Raw genomic sequence first — 20021 nt, 5'->3', positions numbered from 1 at the left:
CGGCGGCGGCCGGGCTGGGGAATCGTCGGCCCTTAACGGGCGGGCGGCGGGCGCTGAGGAGTTTGGCCGCCGGCGGGGAGGCGGGAGCAGCGGTAGCGGTGCGGGCGCGTTGTCCCCGTTACCGGTGCTCTGGAGGTGGGGACGGACGGCCGTTCCCCGGGGGAGAAAGTTTGGGCGGGTGGCGGCGGTGCGGGCGTTCGCGGCGCACTTCGGGGAACGGGGCGGGGGGAGCGCTGCCCTTTTCGCTCGGCTTTTGGATGACTTTTTTTGGTTTGTTTTTTTTTCCGCTGGCGTTCATAAACTCAAAAAAAAATGACGTATCCCAGCTGGAGTGCGGGTTGTGGGAAAGCGTTGGTACCGTGTGGTGTTTGAACTCAGGGCTCGAGCGGTGGACTCTTTTTGGATAATGTATTAAAACGCTCAAAAAAAAATTGTGGCTTTTTTTATTGGTTTGTTGCTTTTTTTTTCTTTGGCATAAAGTATATTAATAACGAGCATGTGACAACTGCAAGTATGCAGTTACTTTTTTTACTATTTCACCAAAATGGAGCACCACCTCAAACTACCTCATTCTGGCCCATTGTTTAGAACCCCCTTTGCTCAAGTCGCTCTCAGCGATGAATGTACTTCCTTTCTTTTGTTTTCCTTTACATCCGCAATGTTTCAATGGCAGGAGGGTGAAGAGGAAAGCCTCCTTACATTTGGCATCGCTATTCTTAAGTGATTTAAAACTGCTTATATTGTTTAAAATGCACTGAACTTGCGCACTCCTGAACTTTTCAGAAAGATGACCTTTCTGATCAACTTGGTGCTGATCAACTGGGACAATTTGTATTAGACAGATGAACGCAAGTAGAATTTATAGCCCATGTTGTTAAGTGGCATAGAGAGGTCCTAAAACTCTTCGGGGCCTCTCAGCCTTTCAAGAATTCATTAGCTTTTCTTTAACTTTTTGTGTGATAGCCATTTGCCTGTGGAAAGTGAGTAGCTTTCATAAACATTCTGAGATTTTATTTAGTTCCTAAACCCTAAATCTTTTTTGTTATTTGATTGTAAAGTGGGAGGGAGAATCTCTGTTGCAGTTCAGGACTGCCAATGACAGACTTTAAAGAAGAGGATTTAAAAGTTTCAAGAGGTAGATCTTCACAGCAAAAACGGATTTCCTCCTGTTAAACCTGCTGTAATCCATTGAGTACTATAAACCAGATTTCTGCCCTTTGACAAGAACTGAACAGCAGTCTGTTCTGATTAAGGGATAACTTAAACCTGAATGTGAAAGCCTTTTATTGAGTTTTGCAAATGTTGTTTTTGAGGTGTTTTTTTTCTTTGTTTTATCTTCTGTAACCTTAACAAAGTAATTTTGAATGAACACCAAGAGTAGTTCACAGAATACTTGCTACACATATAAGCTACACATATGTTTACGTGGTCGCTTAAGGGTATTAAAAGCCTTAAGTGACCATGTAAATAATGTGAATAATCCCACTGCCATAAAGACCAATTCACACTCGCAGTACATGCAGTAATAAATATTTTTTTAAGGATGTGTACCTCTTGACTGTCATTAGGATCTGGTTCTAGGGTGGAGAAAAATAGCCAATATTCAGAAGTGTTGAAGTTGACATGCTATCATCTAGAGAAGAATGGAGGGGGAGAAATCCTTTTTACACTCAAGTTGTATTCATTAGACCCTTAACTGAATCTGTCTTCATATTGCCCTCTTGCTCCCCTTATGTTCTTGTATTTCTCTGTTTTTATCCTCATCTGTTGTCCATGCAACTAGCCTAGAGACTAGTATGATGAATTTGTGAACTGGAAAGCAGATGATAAGACATGTGACAAAGAACGTAGTCCCTGTTTAATTCTCGTTAGTAAATACCGATTAAATGAAGTCTCCAAGTTGTCTGCTTGGCTGTCATTTGCTTTTTATAGTACATCTCAAAGTAGTGAGTTGCTTATTTTATAGTGCTAGTGTATGTTTTTACCATTAAAAAAAAAAAACAACCTAAAGAATTCTTCCACTGTTACGTTGTTCTGTGGGAGTAATCCAAGTCCCCTCTTCTTTTTCATATGTTACTGATACTTTCCTTTAAAGGCTATTGAGAATATTCTGAAAGGGATTTTAAAAGAAAAAGCAGGAAAGGTTCTGGTTTAAGACTATTGTGAAATACCTGTGATCTTCAATGAGAGGTCAGCTAACTTTACTTCATATGACTTTGTCAGTTCTTTTGATTAGATGTAGAAAAGATAAAAGCAGGTGAATTGCTTAAAAGCTGTGTGCTTTCTTAGGTGAAGGTGCATTTAAATCAGCCATATAATGGGAAACAGCACATGCTTAAAGTAAAAGCCAAATTGGTGCAATTGCTGTTTTTATGGGTTTGTTGGTTTGTTTTTTTTTTTTCTTTTTTTTTTTTTTTTTTTTTTGCACACAATTTGCTCTCTATTTGTAAAATGAGGGTCAATTTCTTTTTTTTTGGGTTTTTTGTTTTTTTTTTTTTTTTTCTTTTTTTTTTTTTTTTCTGTTTGCACACAATTTGCTTCAAAGCTTGATTTACAGGACACACAAACCATTTCCTTTTAGACGGGAACCTGATGTAGTTGTGTTTAGTGCCATGCACCATCATGCTGTGTTTAAAAAAAGCCAGGAAGCAGCTTGAATTTAATCTCAAAATATAAGCCTTAAGTAAATATGTAGACTTGGATAAGTCTTGTTTTGGGTTGATATGTGGAAGGTTTTTCTGTTGCTCAGGCTTCTAAGAGAGAAACTGAGCCTTTAATTTGTTGCATCCTGAATACGTACACACACCTATTTCATCTTACTACAACCTCTTCCTTTATGTCCAGTTATATTTGTTGTATTCATCAAAAAATAAAAGCTGCTGAATCTGTAGCATGTGCTTCTTTTCACTGAGCAGACTCTGAAGCTTTATTTAGAAAGAACGCATTTCATTTCTAAGAAATACCAGGAGAAAATCGACCATTTCTTTAAACTTCTAAAAAATGTTACGAGTAATTTAGTGTGGATGGAAATAGGTATATCTTGAAAATAAGTTTTAAAAAAAAAAAGAAAACACTTAACAACTTCTTGCATATTCTTCATCACAGTTTTTGATTGCATTCTGCTAACGACCTGTGTTTCAACCTTGTTTCATGAATTTGTCTAGTAGGTGTTCGTCGAAGCAGTGTGTTTTATACTGCCTTAAACCAAAGACTCCCAGCCCGTGTGATGGTGGGTATAGGTAACGCGTATTTCCTTCAATCTGTAAGATGGATATGGGAATGTGGGAGAAATCTTACTGCCAGATGCAGCCAGCTTCAGTCATGCTTTCAGAGCTGATGAAGCTTTCTCTTTGTCGAACAGATGCTTTGGGCCTTCCCTTTTCCTTTTGCTAATTTCAGTTCTGCCTCTAAGTGGCTGGTAAGCAGTGTCTTGTAAATCTTGGGGTAATTACATGAGCTTTTTTAATTAGACTTGCAGGGGAATTGACAAACAGCAGAGAAATCAGCTATACACGAAAGCTCCCAAATGTCAAAGAAAATGCTGTGTTTATTTGTTTTGTAGTCTCTAGGTATATTTTTTTTTGGTAAATGCTGAAAAATTTTCAGGGGATCCAAGGCTTCTTTAAATTCAGGATGACTGCATTGCATTAAGTTTGCAGAGAGATGATTGTGGCCAACATGGAAAATTCCAAGTGAAAAACTTCTAATACTGTACTTCAGGCATTGATTTGAGGGGGGATAAGGTAAAAAGAATTTCATAGCAGAATTCAGACTCATAGCTGTAGAAATGGCAACAGGCAGTGTAAATGAAAATGTGGAATAAATGGGATGTTGCTATTTAGGCAGAACTGAGGAGTCACTTTCTACTAATTCCATATATTTCTGGAAAAGATGACAGGGGAACAGCATTGACTACTCCTTTTCTCCACCTCCAGCACAGTAAAATAGTTGGCTTTTGTAGGCAAACATTCTCAAATTTGGTAAATAAAGTGCCCAGACCTTTGCAAAAAGTCCTTACAGATTTTTCCAAGTCCTTGCTTATTGGCTCACCTAAAAATGCAGTCTGAGAAATCAGACAGGAAGGAAATAATTGCCAAGGAAAAATGGCCTTATTTGTGGCTTGTAAACAGATGTGATTTCTTTGGAATAGGAGGTTTCACAAAAATAATTATTTCTGAAATACTGAAAATTGACATGTGAAGTAAAAGGGTCAGCTGGGAAGCCACAGTCTACAGAAGAGGAAAAGAAATAGTAAGACTGTAACTGGCTCTTCTGTGGATACATTTCATGCTTGGAAATGTATTCTTGGGGAGGTCTGCTGAGGAAAAAATGATGATAAAAGCTGGAGAGTATTAATTAGACTTTGGCCTCTGTTGCAAACTGAAGAGAAAGGGTAGAAAAGTCAGGCTTGCAGATGTGGTTCTGGAAACGTTTGTGATAATTTTACCTGATTTAAATGCTGTGTACAACAGTGTTCTCCCTCCCACTAGGCAAGAAGGACTTGATCCATTTTCTCTGCTGGTGTTTCTGTACTGATGGGAATGGATTTACACTACGAAGAGGAGTTGTGTAGTTGTGAGTCAGGTCTGGTATGTGTCCTTGCCTCTTGGTCAATGTGTGTGGAAGGGTGTGGAACCAGACAGGGATTTAAAAAATCACCCAAAACTAACAGTTTGCAGTTTCTAGTAGATGCAGGTTTATCAGTTGAGAAGAAGACGGCATGTACGTCTTCCAGTGTTGTGTGTAGATAGCTGTGTGACAGCATGCTGCATTCATTCTCTGCTTAGCAGTTGTGTCCATTCTTGTCTAATATTTTACTGTTCCTTCAAGGGCTGCATCTGTGAAGTAATGCTCAGAACTACTTAAATTGCGACACTTACTTTCATCAAGTGTTTGCATGAGCAGCATATATAGCTGTAAAATGTTGGAAAAAAAGAAAGAAATTCACCCAATATTGTATATTCTTGGTAAATTATTACATTTTTTTTGTGATAGAGCCATCTTTATTAAGTCATTCTAGGCACTGTTTGTAGGAGACAGGATATTTTCAATCTATTTTTATTGCAGGGGGAGGGATGTGCACATTAGAATACATCTTTTCTTTGCCTAAATAGTGATAGGCAGTGATATCTGCCTTTAGAAAGCAAAGGACCAGCCTTCTGAGAGAAGAGACACAGATGTAAAGAACACTTTTCCTCTCCTCATTAGCTGTCACTTCAGCGGGCCTAATAGAGTATACAATCTCTTGATCAGTTAATTCACCTCTATTTTCCAGGCATTCATGCATTGTTACATGTTTGTCAGGTCCTCTAAAAGGCTTTGTGTCAGACATATATTTTGCTATTATTTGAGCTGTGAAAGCTTTTCTGAAAGGGTTAACCTTTTCTTCTGTCTTTGCTTCTCTTGGTGTTGTGGTCATTCTATTTCAGGGTCTAAAATCAAACACGAAAAAAAAAAGCCCCCTGCTGCATTCACAGCTAAAATATTTGGCACGTGTCCAAACTTGGTGTCTGTAGCACATATCACTCTTCTTAGTAATGCCTTCTGATAATCGCAGTAACAGTTCTTGATAATGTCTGCAATATGTCACAAAGCTGACTGACTGTTTTGTATTAGGTTTGGAAGGCAAAGCATAAACATAACGTTCCTTCATGTCAAATCCTTTGTTGAGCTCAGCAGTGGAATCTGTAATTATTTGCACTGAGCTTGGTTTTGTTCTAAGAGTTTTAAAGAAAACCAGCTTTGGAGTCCTCTGTGCGCTCGTTAGCTCCTGTTTCTGAGTCACTTGGCTTATCCCCAAAATCTGCTAGTGGGTTTTTGGTTTTTGTTTTTGGGTTTTTTGGGTTTTTTTTTTGCCTCCTTGCTTAGTATTAGTAGGAATAATAGCTGCATGAAGGATAGTAACTTCTGATTGAAACAGGTTTGGGTTTTGTTTTGTTTCATTTTTTCAGTTCCATGGGTAGTTCTTGGTTTGATGAGTGGTTTTGTTAGCATTGTTTTTTACTCACTTTGTCACAAGTAATGAAACTTGTAGTTTTCTATGTTTTCTTTTTGAAATTATTTGTAAGATGCTTCATTCCAGTTTGATGCAGTTTGACTGTGATACCACTTCATGTGTCATGTTTAGCTTAATGATTTGAGATTTGTTTTCACCTTTTAATACACTAAATTTGCTTTAAAAGTTTTAAGTTTTCCAAATCTTGTTAGGGGTTTTATCAAAATTGCCCAAAGGCTTTGAGATGCTATTAATTCCTGTTCTTGTTAGATTGAAGCAATAAACTTTTTTGCTTATAGGAGTGCCAGTTATCCATCTGAACATTAAAATTGCATAAAAATCATAAATGATTATTATGATCACGAAGTAAAACACTAAAAACTACAATTTCATAATTTGTTTTAATTTTGTTTTCTTGGCTTAACTTTTTCACTTCGACATGTAGCACTAATTCCTTCTGCAACCCCTGACTCTATAGGATCCTTGCTTCATCTGATGTGAGTCAGAACAACGTTTTTTCCTGTCGACAACTCATGTCCTCTGTAATCTTATTCAATTACTTGGTCTCAGTTTTTACTCTTGCCTTACTTTTGGATTCCCTCTGCCTTTTCATTCAAATCCCCTTGATTTTAGTTCTCAAGCTCAGCACTCCATGGTGGCATGCAGCAAGTTGGATTAGTGATACAAAGGATAATTGCAGTCACTGTCTGTTCCCTTCGGAAGCAGCAAGCTCTTCAGAGACTTCAGGTGCTAAACTCCAAGTTTCTACGGAGCACATTATGTTTGGACTACTTTGTCCCTTTTGAAATTCCTTAGTTTTTAATATGTAGTTGGCTTAGTTTCATGGGGATATTAAATAACACTCTGACACCTGGGTATCCTCCCCAACCAAAACACTGTGCAAAAGCAGAGGAACAATTGCATTCAAGAGCATTAAGAGATTTTTTTTTTTTTAAACTTCAAACTGTCAGAAATAGGAGATTCAGTTTAGCAGCACTAGGCAAAAATGTCAGCCTTGTGTAGGTGCTGTAAAAGAAAAAATGTCAAATGGTCAAATTTCAAGAAAATGTTTAAGTGATCAAAACCACAATCTTAAAGAAACTAATGGGTGGCCTTTAGTTAAAAGATGGGGCTTGTGGCATTTTTGGTAACCAGTAGTTCCTGTTACCAAGCAATTTATTTTCCTGAATTGCATTTTCACCTACCTGGAACCTGGTAGTTTTTTAGAATACCTATCTCGTAAATGCAGTAAAGTCCATATGTTTTGTGGAAATAAATGTCATATTACAATTCTTATGATAGTGTTTTAGCCCTAGAAAGCTGGAACTTCAAGCATGTGTATGTTTTTGCATATGTTTTGTGTATTTGAATATTCTTGATGTTTTCTGTGCATAAATGATGCTATATCGAATACGGAAACGTATCTGAAGATGCTTCTCAACTAATGCAGGTTCTTCTCCTCTCCCAAAATGTAACTTTCTTTTCCTGTGTGAAAAGCAAGGGAGATGTGGTAAAAGTGTATGAAGTGCATGCTTGCATTAACTTCTGTTTTGAGTTCTTTTGATGTAAAAGTTTTTTTTAATGTATTTTATCACTTTGCTTTAAAAGTATGCCATAAGAAGAAGGATACCATTTCCGTTGCTCTAAAAATATCCTAGCTGTACACAAGTTTTGCAGGTACATTAGGGAATTCAGCAGTCAGAATTTGTGTGCAGAAGAACCTGAAAATAAGCCCTACCCTCTTCTGTTTTCTGAATACAACACTCACGGGCACAGCTGGAAAATTTAGGTTATGAGTGGAAAATTGATTTTAGGGCTCCAGTGCCCCTTGTGAATGCAGCTTCCTAGTTTTAAATTACTTCCAATTTTTCAAGATTTTAGTAAATGTAGAGAAGTGCAAGAAAGGAAGGAGTAATATAAATGAAAAATTTGGAACAGCAGATGTTTATGACCAGGGTAAATTCCATATTTTATGGTACTCTGATTCTTTATTAGTTCATGTGCTGTTTTCTTTTTTGGTTCTTTAAGACACAGTAGTGTGTTTTTGTTTAAACATAAAAGATTATTGCAGTTTACTTGGTGTAAGCTGAATAGCGATCAAGTTTGTTGTGCTATCGGACTCTTATCTGTGACTGTTTGACAATGATAAATAGCAGATTTTAACATTCAAGGATGAAGCTGAATGTCATTTTCTTTCTTACTTTTGCTCTTGTCTGCAAGCTACAGTTCAAAATTGTTCTTGGAACAAGGTGGTCAAATTGTACAATTTTCTTGAACTTTAATGTAAAGCATATTAAATTCATCGCTAGGTAGGGGGTGTTCTGCATTTGCATGCTTTGCTTTGCAGTAGCGGTAACAGATTTGACTCTTACCACGCTTTTTGTATGAGGCAGCCTCAAAAACCTCATAGTGTTTCTCCCTGATCTTCTGAAGATAGCAGTTTCTAACTTAGTTGGAGAATGTGCCTGCTGGACTGGTGTAACATCTTGATTGACTGTTAACTTGGTTCAGTTTGATTTCTCAAAGAGCACTTGGTTGACTTTCTTCTCTAGGCTTTTAGGCCCCTGCATAGATTTTCATCTTTCAGCATGCATTTCTTTCAGGAGTCCTTGGATTTTGGTTTATGCTTTCTAATTGCTCTGCTGGTGACGCCAACTTAGCAGCTCTGCTGTTTGTCATTTGTCTATCTTACATTCTCTTTAAGCTCCCAGCGGAATCCAACCCTATTCGTATTGAGATAGAGGATGAGGACTTGCTTTTTGAGGTTTTAAAATAGAATTATGACAAGGCAACTTCTTGTGTGTGCATTTTTATTTTCTCCCCTTCAGTTCCCATGGATTTGTTTGTGTGTGTTTAGAACCGATGTCTTTTTAATGGTTTCTGTAGCACCTTATGCTTCTTGCTTTAACAGTAAGAATGGAACATTCCAGTTAGTTCTTTAGCACTGCTGCAAAACACTGTAGTCTATGCTTTTTAATTGCCTGTTTCCCCCTCAAGACACCTTCAGTTATTTCAATATAATTTCTCTCTGATGTGGAGTCTATCTGACAAATCAATACTAAGCTCTCGCACGCTGAACCCAGTAAAGCTGGTTAGGCTTATAGGTATGTGAAGCGTGTGTTCTAGTCTTCAGGCTCTAAGGAGATGCAGGAAGAAGATTCAGGTGCTTTTAAATTGATGTGTTTCCGCAAAGGAGCTATTCTAGAAAAAAGATTATATTTAAAGCACCTGTTTTTCATGTGTATTCTCTCTAGCATCTCTGAGGAAATGCAGTAATCAATGTGAATCCTGTCAGATACTAATTCTTGCCTTTTTCTCCTTCAGAATGCCCCAGTGTTCTTTGTTCAAATACTGTAATTATCTGGGTTCAACAGGATGCAGTCAGGGAGAAGAGGGCAGTGCCATAACTAGCAATGCTAATGGGAGTGTATCAGCTCTCTAATGTGTTAAACTGCCAAGCAATTATAACAAACCTGTTAGTTACATGTTTTTGTTATGCAAAATTTAGTATCTATGGCTGTGCTGCAAGAACAGGGTACAGAAAATTACCTCAGATTAATTGTTCCTTTGCCAGTAGTTTCTGTTGCTGGACAGATGAATTGGTGCAAGGTACAGTCCTGGCCTTTAATTTCTGTTCTCTTTGGGAAATAGCTTTCAAGGATTTGTTTTCTTACTGTTTAAAATTGAAGCTACACATATACATTGTTTTTTGTTGATTTGATTTGGCTATAAGGATTGCCAGACATACCATGATGCAATGTTCCTTGTCAAATAACTGACAACATGTTACTTTTTTCTTTTTAAAATATTCTATAATCAGATAGAAATTTTTCTTACTTCTTGTGCTTTGCGTGTGCTGCGAGATAGCTTTCTAACAGAACGAGTTCTCCTGGTCAGCCTGTAGAGCTTGGCACAGAGCCTAGTTAAGTATTACATTGAAAATCTAAATCTAAGGCAGTGGAAATCAGTGAGAAACATCTTACTTCTTAAAAAAACAAACCCAAACCAACTGACCCCTCCCCCACAATAAACCCCCAAATGATTTGCACTTGCTTGAGTCTAAATATGAGAGGGAAGAACTGTATGTTAGAATTTTAACGTGGTCCTGCCTTCACGCTTGGCACATTGAATTGCCTACTGTGTGAAGATAAAATCATAGAATCACAGAATCATCTAAGTTGGAAGGGACCTTTAAGATCATTGAGTTGAACCATTAACCTAACACTGACAAAACCACCACTAAACCATGGCCCTAAGATTTTCATAGAATCATAGAATCGTCTAGGTTGGAAGATACCCTTGGGATCATCGAGTCCAACCATCTACCCTACGCTACAAAGTCCTCCCCTACACCATGTCCCTTAGCACTGCATCTAAACGGCCCTTAAACACAGCCAGGGATTTTGATCTATTTTAAAACAGTAAGTGATATGAATTCAGCTGAACTTTCTCCATGACTCCGCGAAGTCTCCATACTTCAGAGAAGATACTATATTGTTACCTCTCAGGCCAGTGCACGGCTGGCATACATTTTTGCCTTATACCATATTGTCAAAATGGTAAGTTCAAAGCTTCTCAACCTCTGCTGAAGTTGTCTGGCTCTGCCTAAATTAATTCTCATCAATCTGTTACATTCTTGCATGTCACCTTGAGTAATTTGATTTTTCCACACTGTATATCCTTTATGTGTTAGTGAGCTTTCAGTGTGATTTCATGTAAGCAGAGTATGTTTTGCTATCTTTTTGGTTTTCAAGATAAAATTACGGTAAAATTTACTAGTTTCACTACCCATTTTTATTTTGATAGACTTACATATTCTATCAGCAAGGTATTTCAAAGCATTTCTGATGAGTTATTTTTGGTATGAAAAATGAAGAAAACAAATTTTATCAGAGAGGGAAAGGAGGAAAGTCTTTATCTCGCTAACTATCTTGGAAAAATAAGACCTACATTGTCATAGAATATCAAAGGGAAAGGCTGTCCGTTAAACTTAATTTTTTTTAAGGGAAATTTTGGCAATTATGTTTCACTGCGAAACGCAAAGCTGAACTGTCTTTCTGAAATGCTGTTATGATTCCATGTCTGTCTTTGATTTCTTAATAAATTGTGTTCCTCCAATCCTCCTTCCAGCCCTTCTTGTAGATATCATGACTGCTACTAGGAAGTAGCTAAATATACTGATCAAGAACTCTTTTTCTACTCTGAAGGGTACATGTGTGGTGTTTTTATTTTGAGAAATATGGGTCATGGGGAGGACTGAGGCTCAAACTTCCAGAATAGAATACGTTTTTCTTATTTCTTTTCTTTGCCTTCCTGTCTAATTCAGTAGGATTATAAAGATATTTAGATGTTTATATATATATTTATTTTGTGCATATATAAAAATTAAGAATGCTAAGTCACCTTGATCTGTTCTGGTCATTGTTATCAACAGAACTGGCAATTCTACTTTGGTATTGTGAAGAAAACAGGTGAACTAGTTTAGCTTGTGTTTCCCAGCTGTCAGATGTGCCTCTAACACACTTGGAGAAGGGACTTAATTCCTGACCTGTGCTTTGAGATTAAGGCTTGAGGTGCAGGTGTTGTACTGTCTTGCACTGGACGCAGCATGGCACCGTGGCCTCTCACTGCCTCTGTGACGTTGCACTCCCAGCACAGTTGGTTTGTTAATTGAGTGGAACAGCTGCATCTAGTAGGAGGTGCGTAGAGCAGGAGGTAGATCATAGTGTGTAAAAATGTTCAAGATACGGTCTTAATAATCACCAGCAGGCCTTGGTCATGGGCTTTACTACAGCGTTTGCTAGATGCAAATGCTGAGATGCTCAGACTGGAGTGTGAGGCACTGAAGGATGTGGCAGGGACTTAAATCTTGGATGCAGCCATATCTTGAGGAGATAGCACAGGACTATTCTTGGAGAATAAAGCAAGGTTAAAGGTCATGGTTTGGAGATATATGAGGAGGTGTTTGTTCTTCAGTACGAGACATAATAATGTAAAAACATTGAAATAGACCTGCTGGAGTTAAGACTTGTCCAGCTTGATGTGGATGGAGTTGTTGCTGTGAATCTTTTTTCTTCAGTGCTAAACACTTGCAAAGCTGTCTGGGGCCAGTGTATGGAATACTGCCACTCCTGCTTCTGATCTTGGTCTGGCAGCTAAAAAAAACAGAGAGAAAAAAAGAGAGGACAGTGACTGCTTCAGTCTTACAGTAGAAATCTCTTTGGGTAAGAGTGCATTCTTATGTCACTTGATATTTTCTCTTGTCTTTTGATACTGCTTTTTTCATGAGAACGACTGTGCTGTTAATGGTAATTGCTCTTACATGGAAACTGCTTGTGGTATCAAGCCTATAAAGTGTTGACCTAGGTACCAGCCAGAGCCACCAAAATCATGTTTTCCCCTCACAACTGCTTTCAGTGTTCTGTGCCTTCAAAAATAAACTACGTAACATGTTCAATACCTGATGCCCCTTCAAATACCTTGCCATAGATGGGAATCATTTAGGTTCCTTCTGTTTTTCCTTTGTCTGTCCTTGTTGATGTGAATCATGGTGGCCTTTGCAAGGAGCTAGTTTTCTGACTATTGCTTTATTATGTGAACTGGTAATTGCAACAGACCTGTTCCTCTGGAAAGGACATTCACCCCGTGATGGTATTGTGGATCCACCACCTGTGCTTTGCTGGTAATAACTGCAGTTTCTATGAATGCATAGCCTTTTCAGTGTGTAAATGTTACTTTTTTTTTTTTTCCTCTCCTTTTCTTTTATTTTTAAATGAAAGATAGCTCTTCCTCTAAGAGGCTGACCCTGATTCTAGCCTTTTCTTTTTCTGTGGTTTGTCTGCCCTTATTAGTCAGTCCTGTCTGGAGGAGTATATACAGCTGATGTTTGCAGAAGGTTTTTTTTTAATCAGAATGTAATACGAAGGGGCATAAGGTTATGATGTAATGAAAAACTTGTATGCATACAGTCTAATGTCTCTGCATACTTCAAATGCTCTGTATTGAATTTTTCCATAGAGAAAGAGCGGGCTTGCCTTTATTCTCGTCTTTATTTTTATCTTTAATTCCAGTTATGTTTTTTCCATGCACTGTCCCAGTAGCTTTTTTTCATCTCTTGCTGATCTCAGTTGTACCTTCAAGGTAGCTCTCTTCCTCTGTTACCATATCGCGATGATAAACTTTCATCCCTGCTTGGATTTGCCTACTTAGGCTTTGCTGGCAGTTCCATCATGAAGATCTTTAGCAGCAGAGTGGCATACAGAGTTTCTAGTCCAGCTCTTCTCCTCAGTGATCCATCACACATCAGACCAGCTCTCTGAGTTCATCAGAAAGGCTGACACTGGGCTGGCCTATGACCCTTCTGCTACCATGGGAGCTATGCTTAATTTATTTAATCATTTCAGGGATTTACAGAATAGAACCACACACAATTGTACGGGTACAGTAGAGGGAGTAGTGAACTCCGGCAGGAGTGAAGTGGTGGGAGAGCTTGGGAAAGGAGCCCCTGAATCTGGTTACTGCTGGAATTGTCATGGTGGGAAGCCATGGTGTGACTTGCATCCAGACTTGTTCCTTGTCCAAGCAAGGAGGTATAAAGTCTCTGGTACGAAGTGATTAGCAGCACAAATGTGAGTGGAATGTATTTCTGATAAAAAACAGGACTGAAATACAATTTTTTGTTCTCACAGGGGATAATGAATGTGATAGTTGTCTTTACTACCTGTTACTATCAAAACTACTGTGTGTTCTTTGCAGTCCAGCAGTGTCATACATCTGCTGATGTTAACCCTGCCAAAAGGCACTATTGCATCAAGTCTACCCATCTCATGGTTTTGTGCTAATAAAATGAATTGTTAATATATTCTGATTCAGAATGTTGTACTGGTGTACCAACATGGCTAGTGTCATTGGAGGTGCAGCCCACATAAACATTTTAATAATCTGAAGACTCTTTCCTTTGTCATAGGAATAATCACATCAATTCAGGTACACTGTTATGCTTCTGAAATGGTATCTGTGCTGCACTGGGATTTTTCAAGGTGTAAACTGTGTCTATCACAGCTCTTAACTGCTCCTGAAATGCATTCCGAAGGGGAGACAAGAAGGAAAAAATTACCAATAACAGATAAGAATTCCCCAGAATCTCACTTTGGTACAGGATCTTATGTTACATGGGTTAATAACCTTAATAAGAGAGAATGTAGGGCCTCTGAAGATCAGCACTATTCCTAGTTAATGTTAAGATTAAGTTGACCCTACTGTGATTCCAAGCTGTGATAGAAAGGAGAACTTTTTCAAGCATCCATTTTTAAAAGTTTATGTTAAATGATAATGGATTGAACATTGAAAAATTTAAGAAGAAATTATTAAAGGTTTTAAAGAGTACCTCCCAAAATGAGAAGTGATAAGGTCACCTAGCTCTAGTACTTATTGCTAATTTTAGTCAGTTACACGAGTAATTTAATAGAGCATTATCGAAAGACATTACCATAATCGAAGAAACCTTCTGTAATAGTAATCAAATGTTTATGCAAATGTTAGATAACTACTTTTTGTGTAATACTGATTCTATTAATTAGGGTTAGTGTGCACTACTCCTGCTATCTTTGATTTCCTGAATATGACATAATCTTCCCAATAATCTTTGATTATTACCACCACATCTCTGAGTTAAAGAGCTGGCCCTGCATGATTTCTCGCGGGGAATGGAAACCTTTTTGTTAGGGAGGAGTAAAACCTATTTTTTGAGAAGCAGGAGTCTTGAGAAATATTTGCCAAGTTGAGTAGAATTGTATTTTCAGTTAAAGAACCCTGTGGATATCTTTTCAGAAGTATGAGCAAGTCTACCTTGCATTTGTTAAATATTCTGTTTGTTGGTGGTTGTTTTTTTTTTTTCCAGTGGAGACTCCTAGAAGGAATTGTGTATTTGTTCTGAAAGTGAGAAAGGGAAACAGTCTCATGAATTTTCATCCTCTGCCTCATGCGATTTGGAGCAGGCTCTTGAGCCATATCTTCTCCCCATCAGATGCATACCTTAAATAGCAGACTGTAGAATTCATACTCACTACAGCAGGAAGGGGCTGTACAATTTGGAATATTTGTGGAGGGATTGAGACAGAATATTTAAAGTATTTTGGGGAAGAAACTAAATGTAGGTCTTCTGTCTCCTTGGGTGTTTAACGGGTAGAGGATCTTGAACCAGTATCTTTCATATCCTGGAAAAATCTTTAACTGTTGTGCCATGTGAGATACGGACAGCATTGAGTAAATACTTCTTGTCGTCTTTTCCTGATTTCAGTAACAGTACTTGTGTTCCAAAAAGTGGTGAATAGAGCACAAAGGCAAAAAAGAAACTCTGCAGGTTAGTTCAAGTGATTTGACCAGAAAGAGAATTGTATTTTAAAACTAGCTTAAAAAAAAAAGTTGTTGCAGGGAAACCCAAGATTTACTTCAGTTTTGGCTGGTTGGTACAATTATTCACATAACTTAGTGTTTTCAGACTTCTTCTGAAGTCTGCATAGCCTTGTTTTTTTGTTTGCGTAAGTTAGTAGAAAATGCTGTCTTCGAATTCGAGCAGAAGCAGCGCTGTGTAGAAGTGTTCCTATTTATCTGGTTATCATCTGATAAAGCATAAGTGGTTCTTAAGATTTTACGGCACTGATGGAAGAATTGGAAGGCTTTTTTCTGGTGTGTTTTGTCCTTTGCTCTGACATATTTTAGTACTAGTTATTATGCATGTTCTCCCTTCCTCCCAAGGCTTCTGCAGTCTTCTTAAACTGTCCTTGTTTCCCGTCTTAGTAGTACTTCTGTGCTACTGTCCAAAAGTAACAGCAAAAATAATGAATCTAAATGGTCAGTACATCACTTGTACTGAAATGTACAGTTCTGTGATTTGATAGTCTTTTGTGATCTGAGAAATAAGCACTATGTTCAAGGTGTCTGATATTCCATATTCTATGCAAGTAAACATGTATTTTGTCAAAGGCCAGTTCAAGCTTCATTCAATGCATATCAGAGAATCATTACCTCTGGTGGACTGAATGTGTTGGTAGAAGTGATCAAGTAGTTCAGTGGCAGAATATTTGGCTTACTTCTGACCATAATTTTTGTACATGTACGTAAATTAATGTAATTTCTTTTAAAATATTTTTTCTACAAGAGCTGTTAATGAAGAATTTAAATGCTAAAGACTCCATCTTTCAATCTGTGCATCTGAAGTTAGCTTTTAAAAATGGGCTCTTGAGTTGAAGCAAGGAAAGTGTTCAGTGTTTAAGGCTTTTCACAGGCAGTGAAAAGCCTGAGTTGGGAAGTACTTGACTATGTATGTTTAAGTCAGCAGAGCTGTGTGCATAGTTTTGCATGTGCTTAATTGGCTTGCATAACTGTGGCTGTTCTCTGTGACTTCTGGATATGTTTATTTTTCAGAAGAGTTAACAAATAATTTTTTTACATCATTCTTTCTCTATGGGCTGCCTCAGGGCATTCCACAGGTTGAGTACAGTTCTGCAAAGTTAATTTCAGAAAGCCATTTAAGTGTCAGTAAGCAGGCTAAGTTGAGGTATTCACATGATTAATTCCCACAGGTCTGTTGCTGTGAGACAGCTGCATGAGGTAAAGTTCTTCACAGCAAGTATGATGGAGGAGTGCTTTATGGTTATTGCCAAAGACACCGTAATAGTTCTGGTTGTACACTGAGTGTGGAGATATCATTCAGTCAAACCTGGATAATGCTGTCTGTATCTGTCTTACCTCATTTTCTTGATTTTCATCTCCTCACTGCTGCTCAGCAAAACTGAGTGATGCCCTCATATCCGCCTGCGCTTCTGTTAGTACCTTGGTAGGAACTGCAGCCAAAGCTTTATTGAATGTATAGGAATGAGTTTCTAGAAACTGATGACAGAAAAAGCAAAGCATTTCATGACTGGCAGCCCTCCTAGCCAGAATTCTGACAGATTCACTGATGGTTCTTGCTGCCTCTTCACTTAGTGGCTTGCAGTGTTCTTGCTCATTTTTTTCTCTGCTAGATACAGCTGTTTATTCTCACATGGGAAAATGTTTCTCCTGGAGGCAGTCTTCTATTCATAGTTCATTGTGTCCTACAGATTTTTCCAGTAACCAGCCTCTCTTTACAAAACCTTGAAGTGAAGGTGATGGGCCTTTTTACTGTTCCCAGTAAGGAATGAGACCACCAGTCAAAGTCCATCAATGCTGCTGACCATAAAGAAGCAGATGATTGAAGTTGCTAGACATTTTGTTATTGGGTGGGGGTTTTTTTGGGGGGTGTTTTTTTGTTTTTTGTTTTTTGTTTTTTTGCATATTAAGATACTAAGGTTTTATAATGCCAAAAGTTTGGTAACGTCAGATTTGTGTTTAAGCTGAGTTTTGAAACACAGTGAAGGGTTCATTGTTAGGGGTGCTTGTTTTTAATAAAAGTAATGTTTGTGAAGTTAATGAGCATGTTAATTCTTCTGGTTGCCCCAGCGTTTCTAGAAACAATGGAGTAGGTGCTTCATCTTCAGTCTTTTTTGTGACAACTTTTTTCTTGTGACACCAAAATTATCTCCTGAAAATTCAGATGCTGTATTTGGTAGAATTCATACAGAAAATTAACTTAGAAGTTTTCTTAGTTTGGAAAGCAAACAGAGCAAATGCTGTTGTTTCAGGTGGTTAAAACATTGCAAGGCTGTTTAATTGAAAGTATATATTTAGGCTGTCAAGAAGTAGGGAATAAATTGAATCGTTTTTCAGAAAAGCTGTTCATCCTAATGTCTTAATTCAGAATATTTCTTACATGTGTTAGAGTAGTACCTCTTTAATAAGGATTTAGGATGTCTGAGATACTGATACTGTCTTGATACTGAAGAATATCAAGATAATTTCCATAAACAGGACAGTGTGAATATAACAGAAATAAAAACTTCTCCAATAGTCTGATCTGGTGAAAGCCTGAGTGGCAGTAAGACCAGCAAAAGAAATAGTATTCTTTCTTTTCATTGTAGGAAAAGGAGAAACAAATATTAAGTTTTTCCTGTGTAAAATTTCAGATTATACAATATAGTTATTCAAAATACATATTCTTACTCAAACTTTATTTCTAATTTCTTTTTTTTTTTGTTACTTCAGCAGTTTGAGTATGTGGATATTTTTTTTCCCTTTCTTTTCTTATTCTTGAAAGGCGAGCAGCTCCATCCGTGAAGGAGAAGTTTAGGTACAGACTAGTCCTTATTATAGAGGTTGTTCGGTACCAATTTTAATTGGTGAGAGGGAACCACAAGAAATAGCAAGAGTAGACAACCCAATGGTGCACTGTTCGAAGCTGAGGAGGCAGTCCTCCTTTTGCAGCTCCAGCAAATCCAGGTAGCTTGAAGACGGCTACAATGAGGTATCACCCTAAATTTGCACATGTGATGAAGACTGTTGTGCTTCTATTATTTCAGTTAAATGCTCTTTCAGATTTCTCTGTGTAATGCTGTATACAAATTTCTCTGTATAGTGAGAAAATGCTTATCCTTTACATGTGTAAGCCTGCTATTTCTCGGGTTTTCTCAGGAAAATGTATTAATCTCTGCTAGGTAAAAATCTCTAAAATATAAGGTGGTTGATAATCTGTTGAAGCTCTGGACGGAGAATGTGAATCTAAAAAATGGTATTTTATTAGAGGAGATGCTGGTCTTTAAATTAGCGTGTGAATCCAGCTGAATGGGATGGCTAGTGGGTTGGGTTCTTTTGTGTGTAACTTCTTAAATTGGTACAGAAATGCAAGATAATGTATATACCTCGGAACAGTTAAATTAATGGTTTTTCAATTTTAATGTATGTACCTAGAAATGGAGTAGGCCTATATTCATGTGTACATATGTGTGTATTTATAGTAGACAGCATCATTAAATGCATATGAATAATACATCTATAAAAACCTCATGAGGCTGCTTCTAGTAAAAGCGTCATTTTCTTTCTGATACTTGTACAGTGGTATTATTGAAATTTATTTAATAAAGCTTTTACAAAGTCAGTGAAAATACAGTTCAGTTAAATACTCTCCCTCTCCCTTCTCCAACATCCTCCATTCCATCCCCTCCACGATCCATTTCCCCACTTTTCTCTGTTCTTCTTCCTTCCCTTTCTCCGTTCACTGTCAGGAAGGGGCGCCTCAGAAGAGTCATTTCACCTCAGCACGCCACCGTCAGAGACTAGTGGAACCAGCAGCTACAAAAGTGAGTGCCTTTATTGAAGGACCATTTTTAAAATGGAATGTTATGTCAGCAGAGTATTTGTTGATAAAGAGAAGCTCTTCTATGTGCTTGGTGGGAGAGACAGTTATTTTTACTCATCTGCAAGTGATATGGTCACTCTGTGTCTAAAGGTGAACTTCAGCACTGGAGAGATTCATATTCAGGTGCAGCTGTTGTACTTTCTTGAAAAAGTTGGGGTGAGATTTTGGAGTGGTTTTTGTATCTGCAAAGTGAATTAGAGGCTGTGTTCTACCTTGGTTTTATTACTTTGCGTGATGTCTGTTTTCTTAAACGTGCAATTCATTTGTCTCATAATTAAATAAAAGGCTTTCATTGAATAAAAAAAATTGGCAAGGATATGGAAAATAATCAAATAGTCTGTTATCAAGCTGTGACAAGAAGATTCAGAGTTAAAAAAAAAAAAAAAAGACCTTGACATCAAGAGATGATATTAGCAGATATAGTAGCAGGACCAGATAGTTTGTAATACTGTTCCATCTTTTTAGAAATATCCTTTTTGCTAACAGTACATAAAACAGTTTGAGATATTCAAAGAGCATGGTGTTATTATGGTACTTCTATTCTCTAGGCTAAGAAATTGTACTCCCATGCAAATTTTAGAGCACCAGTAACTGTTCAACTGTGTCTATTTTTGCTACTTTTTGTGAGAGTCCAGCAAAAATGAATCTGTGTATCCATTACTACCACCTCCCAGAAATCCCAGTTTCCACTTTCCTTTAGATTTAGACTAGCAAAATTGATCACAATATTTACATACAACCTTTGATACAGGT

At 37.7% G+C, this 20021-nt stretch overlaps 1 protein-coding gene across 1 annotated transcript in view; it reads left to right on the top strand.

Annotated features, from left to right (window-relative positions):
* Positions 1-20021, top strand: part of MAST4 (microtubule associated serine/threonine kinase family member 4) — a 234460-nt gene that overhangs the window by 34547 nt on the left and 179892 nt on the right. The window contains exon 3 of the mRNA XM_014965031.1: positions 19135-19209. Within this exon, the coding sequence (XP_014820517.1) occupies positions 19135-19209 (75 nt within the window). The remainder of the gene's footprint in view (positions 1-19134; positions 19210-20021) is intronic.

This window comes from Calidris pugnax, unplaced genomic scaffold, assembly GCF_001431845.1.
Source record: "Calidris pugnax isolate Ruff unplaced genomic scaffold, ASM143184v1 scaffold273, whole genome shotgun sequence".
Classification (NCBI taxonomy): domain Eukaryota; kingdom Metazoa; phylum Chordata; class Aves; order Charadriiformes; family Scolopacidae; genus Calidris; species Calidris pugnax.
The sequence above is the reverse complement of the archived record's forward strand: the minus strand, read 5'-3'. Positions and strand labels throughout refer to the sequence as shown.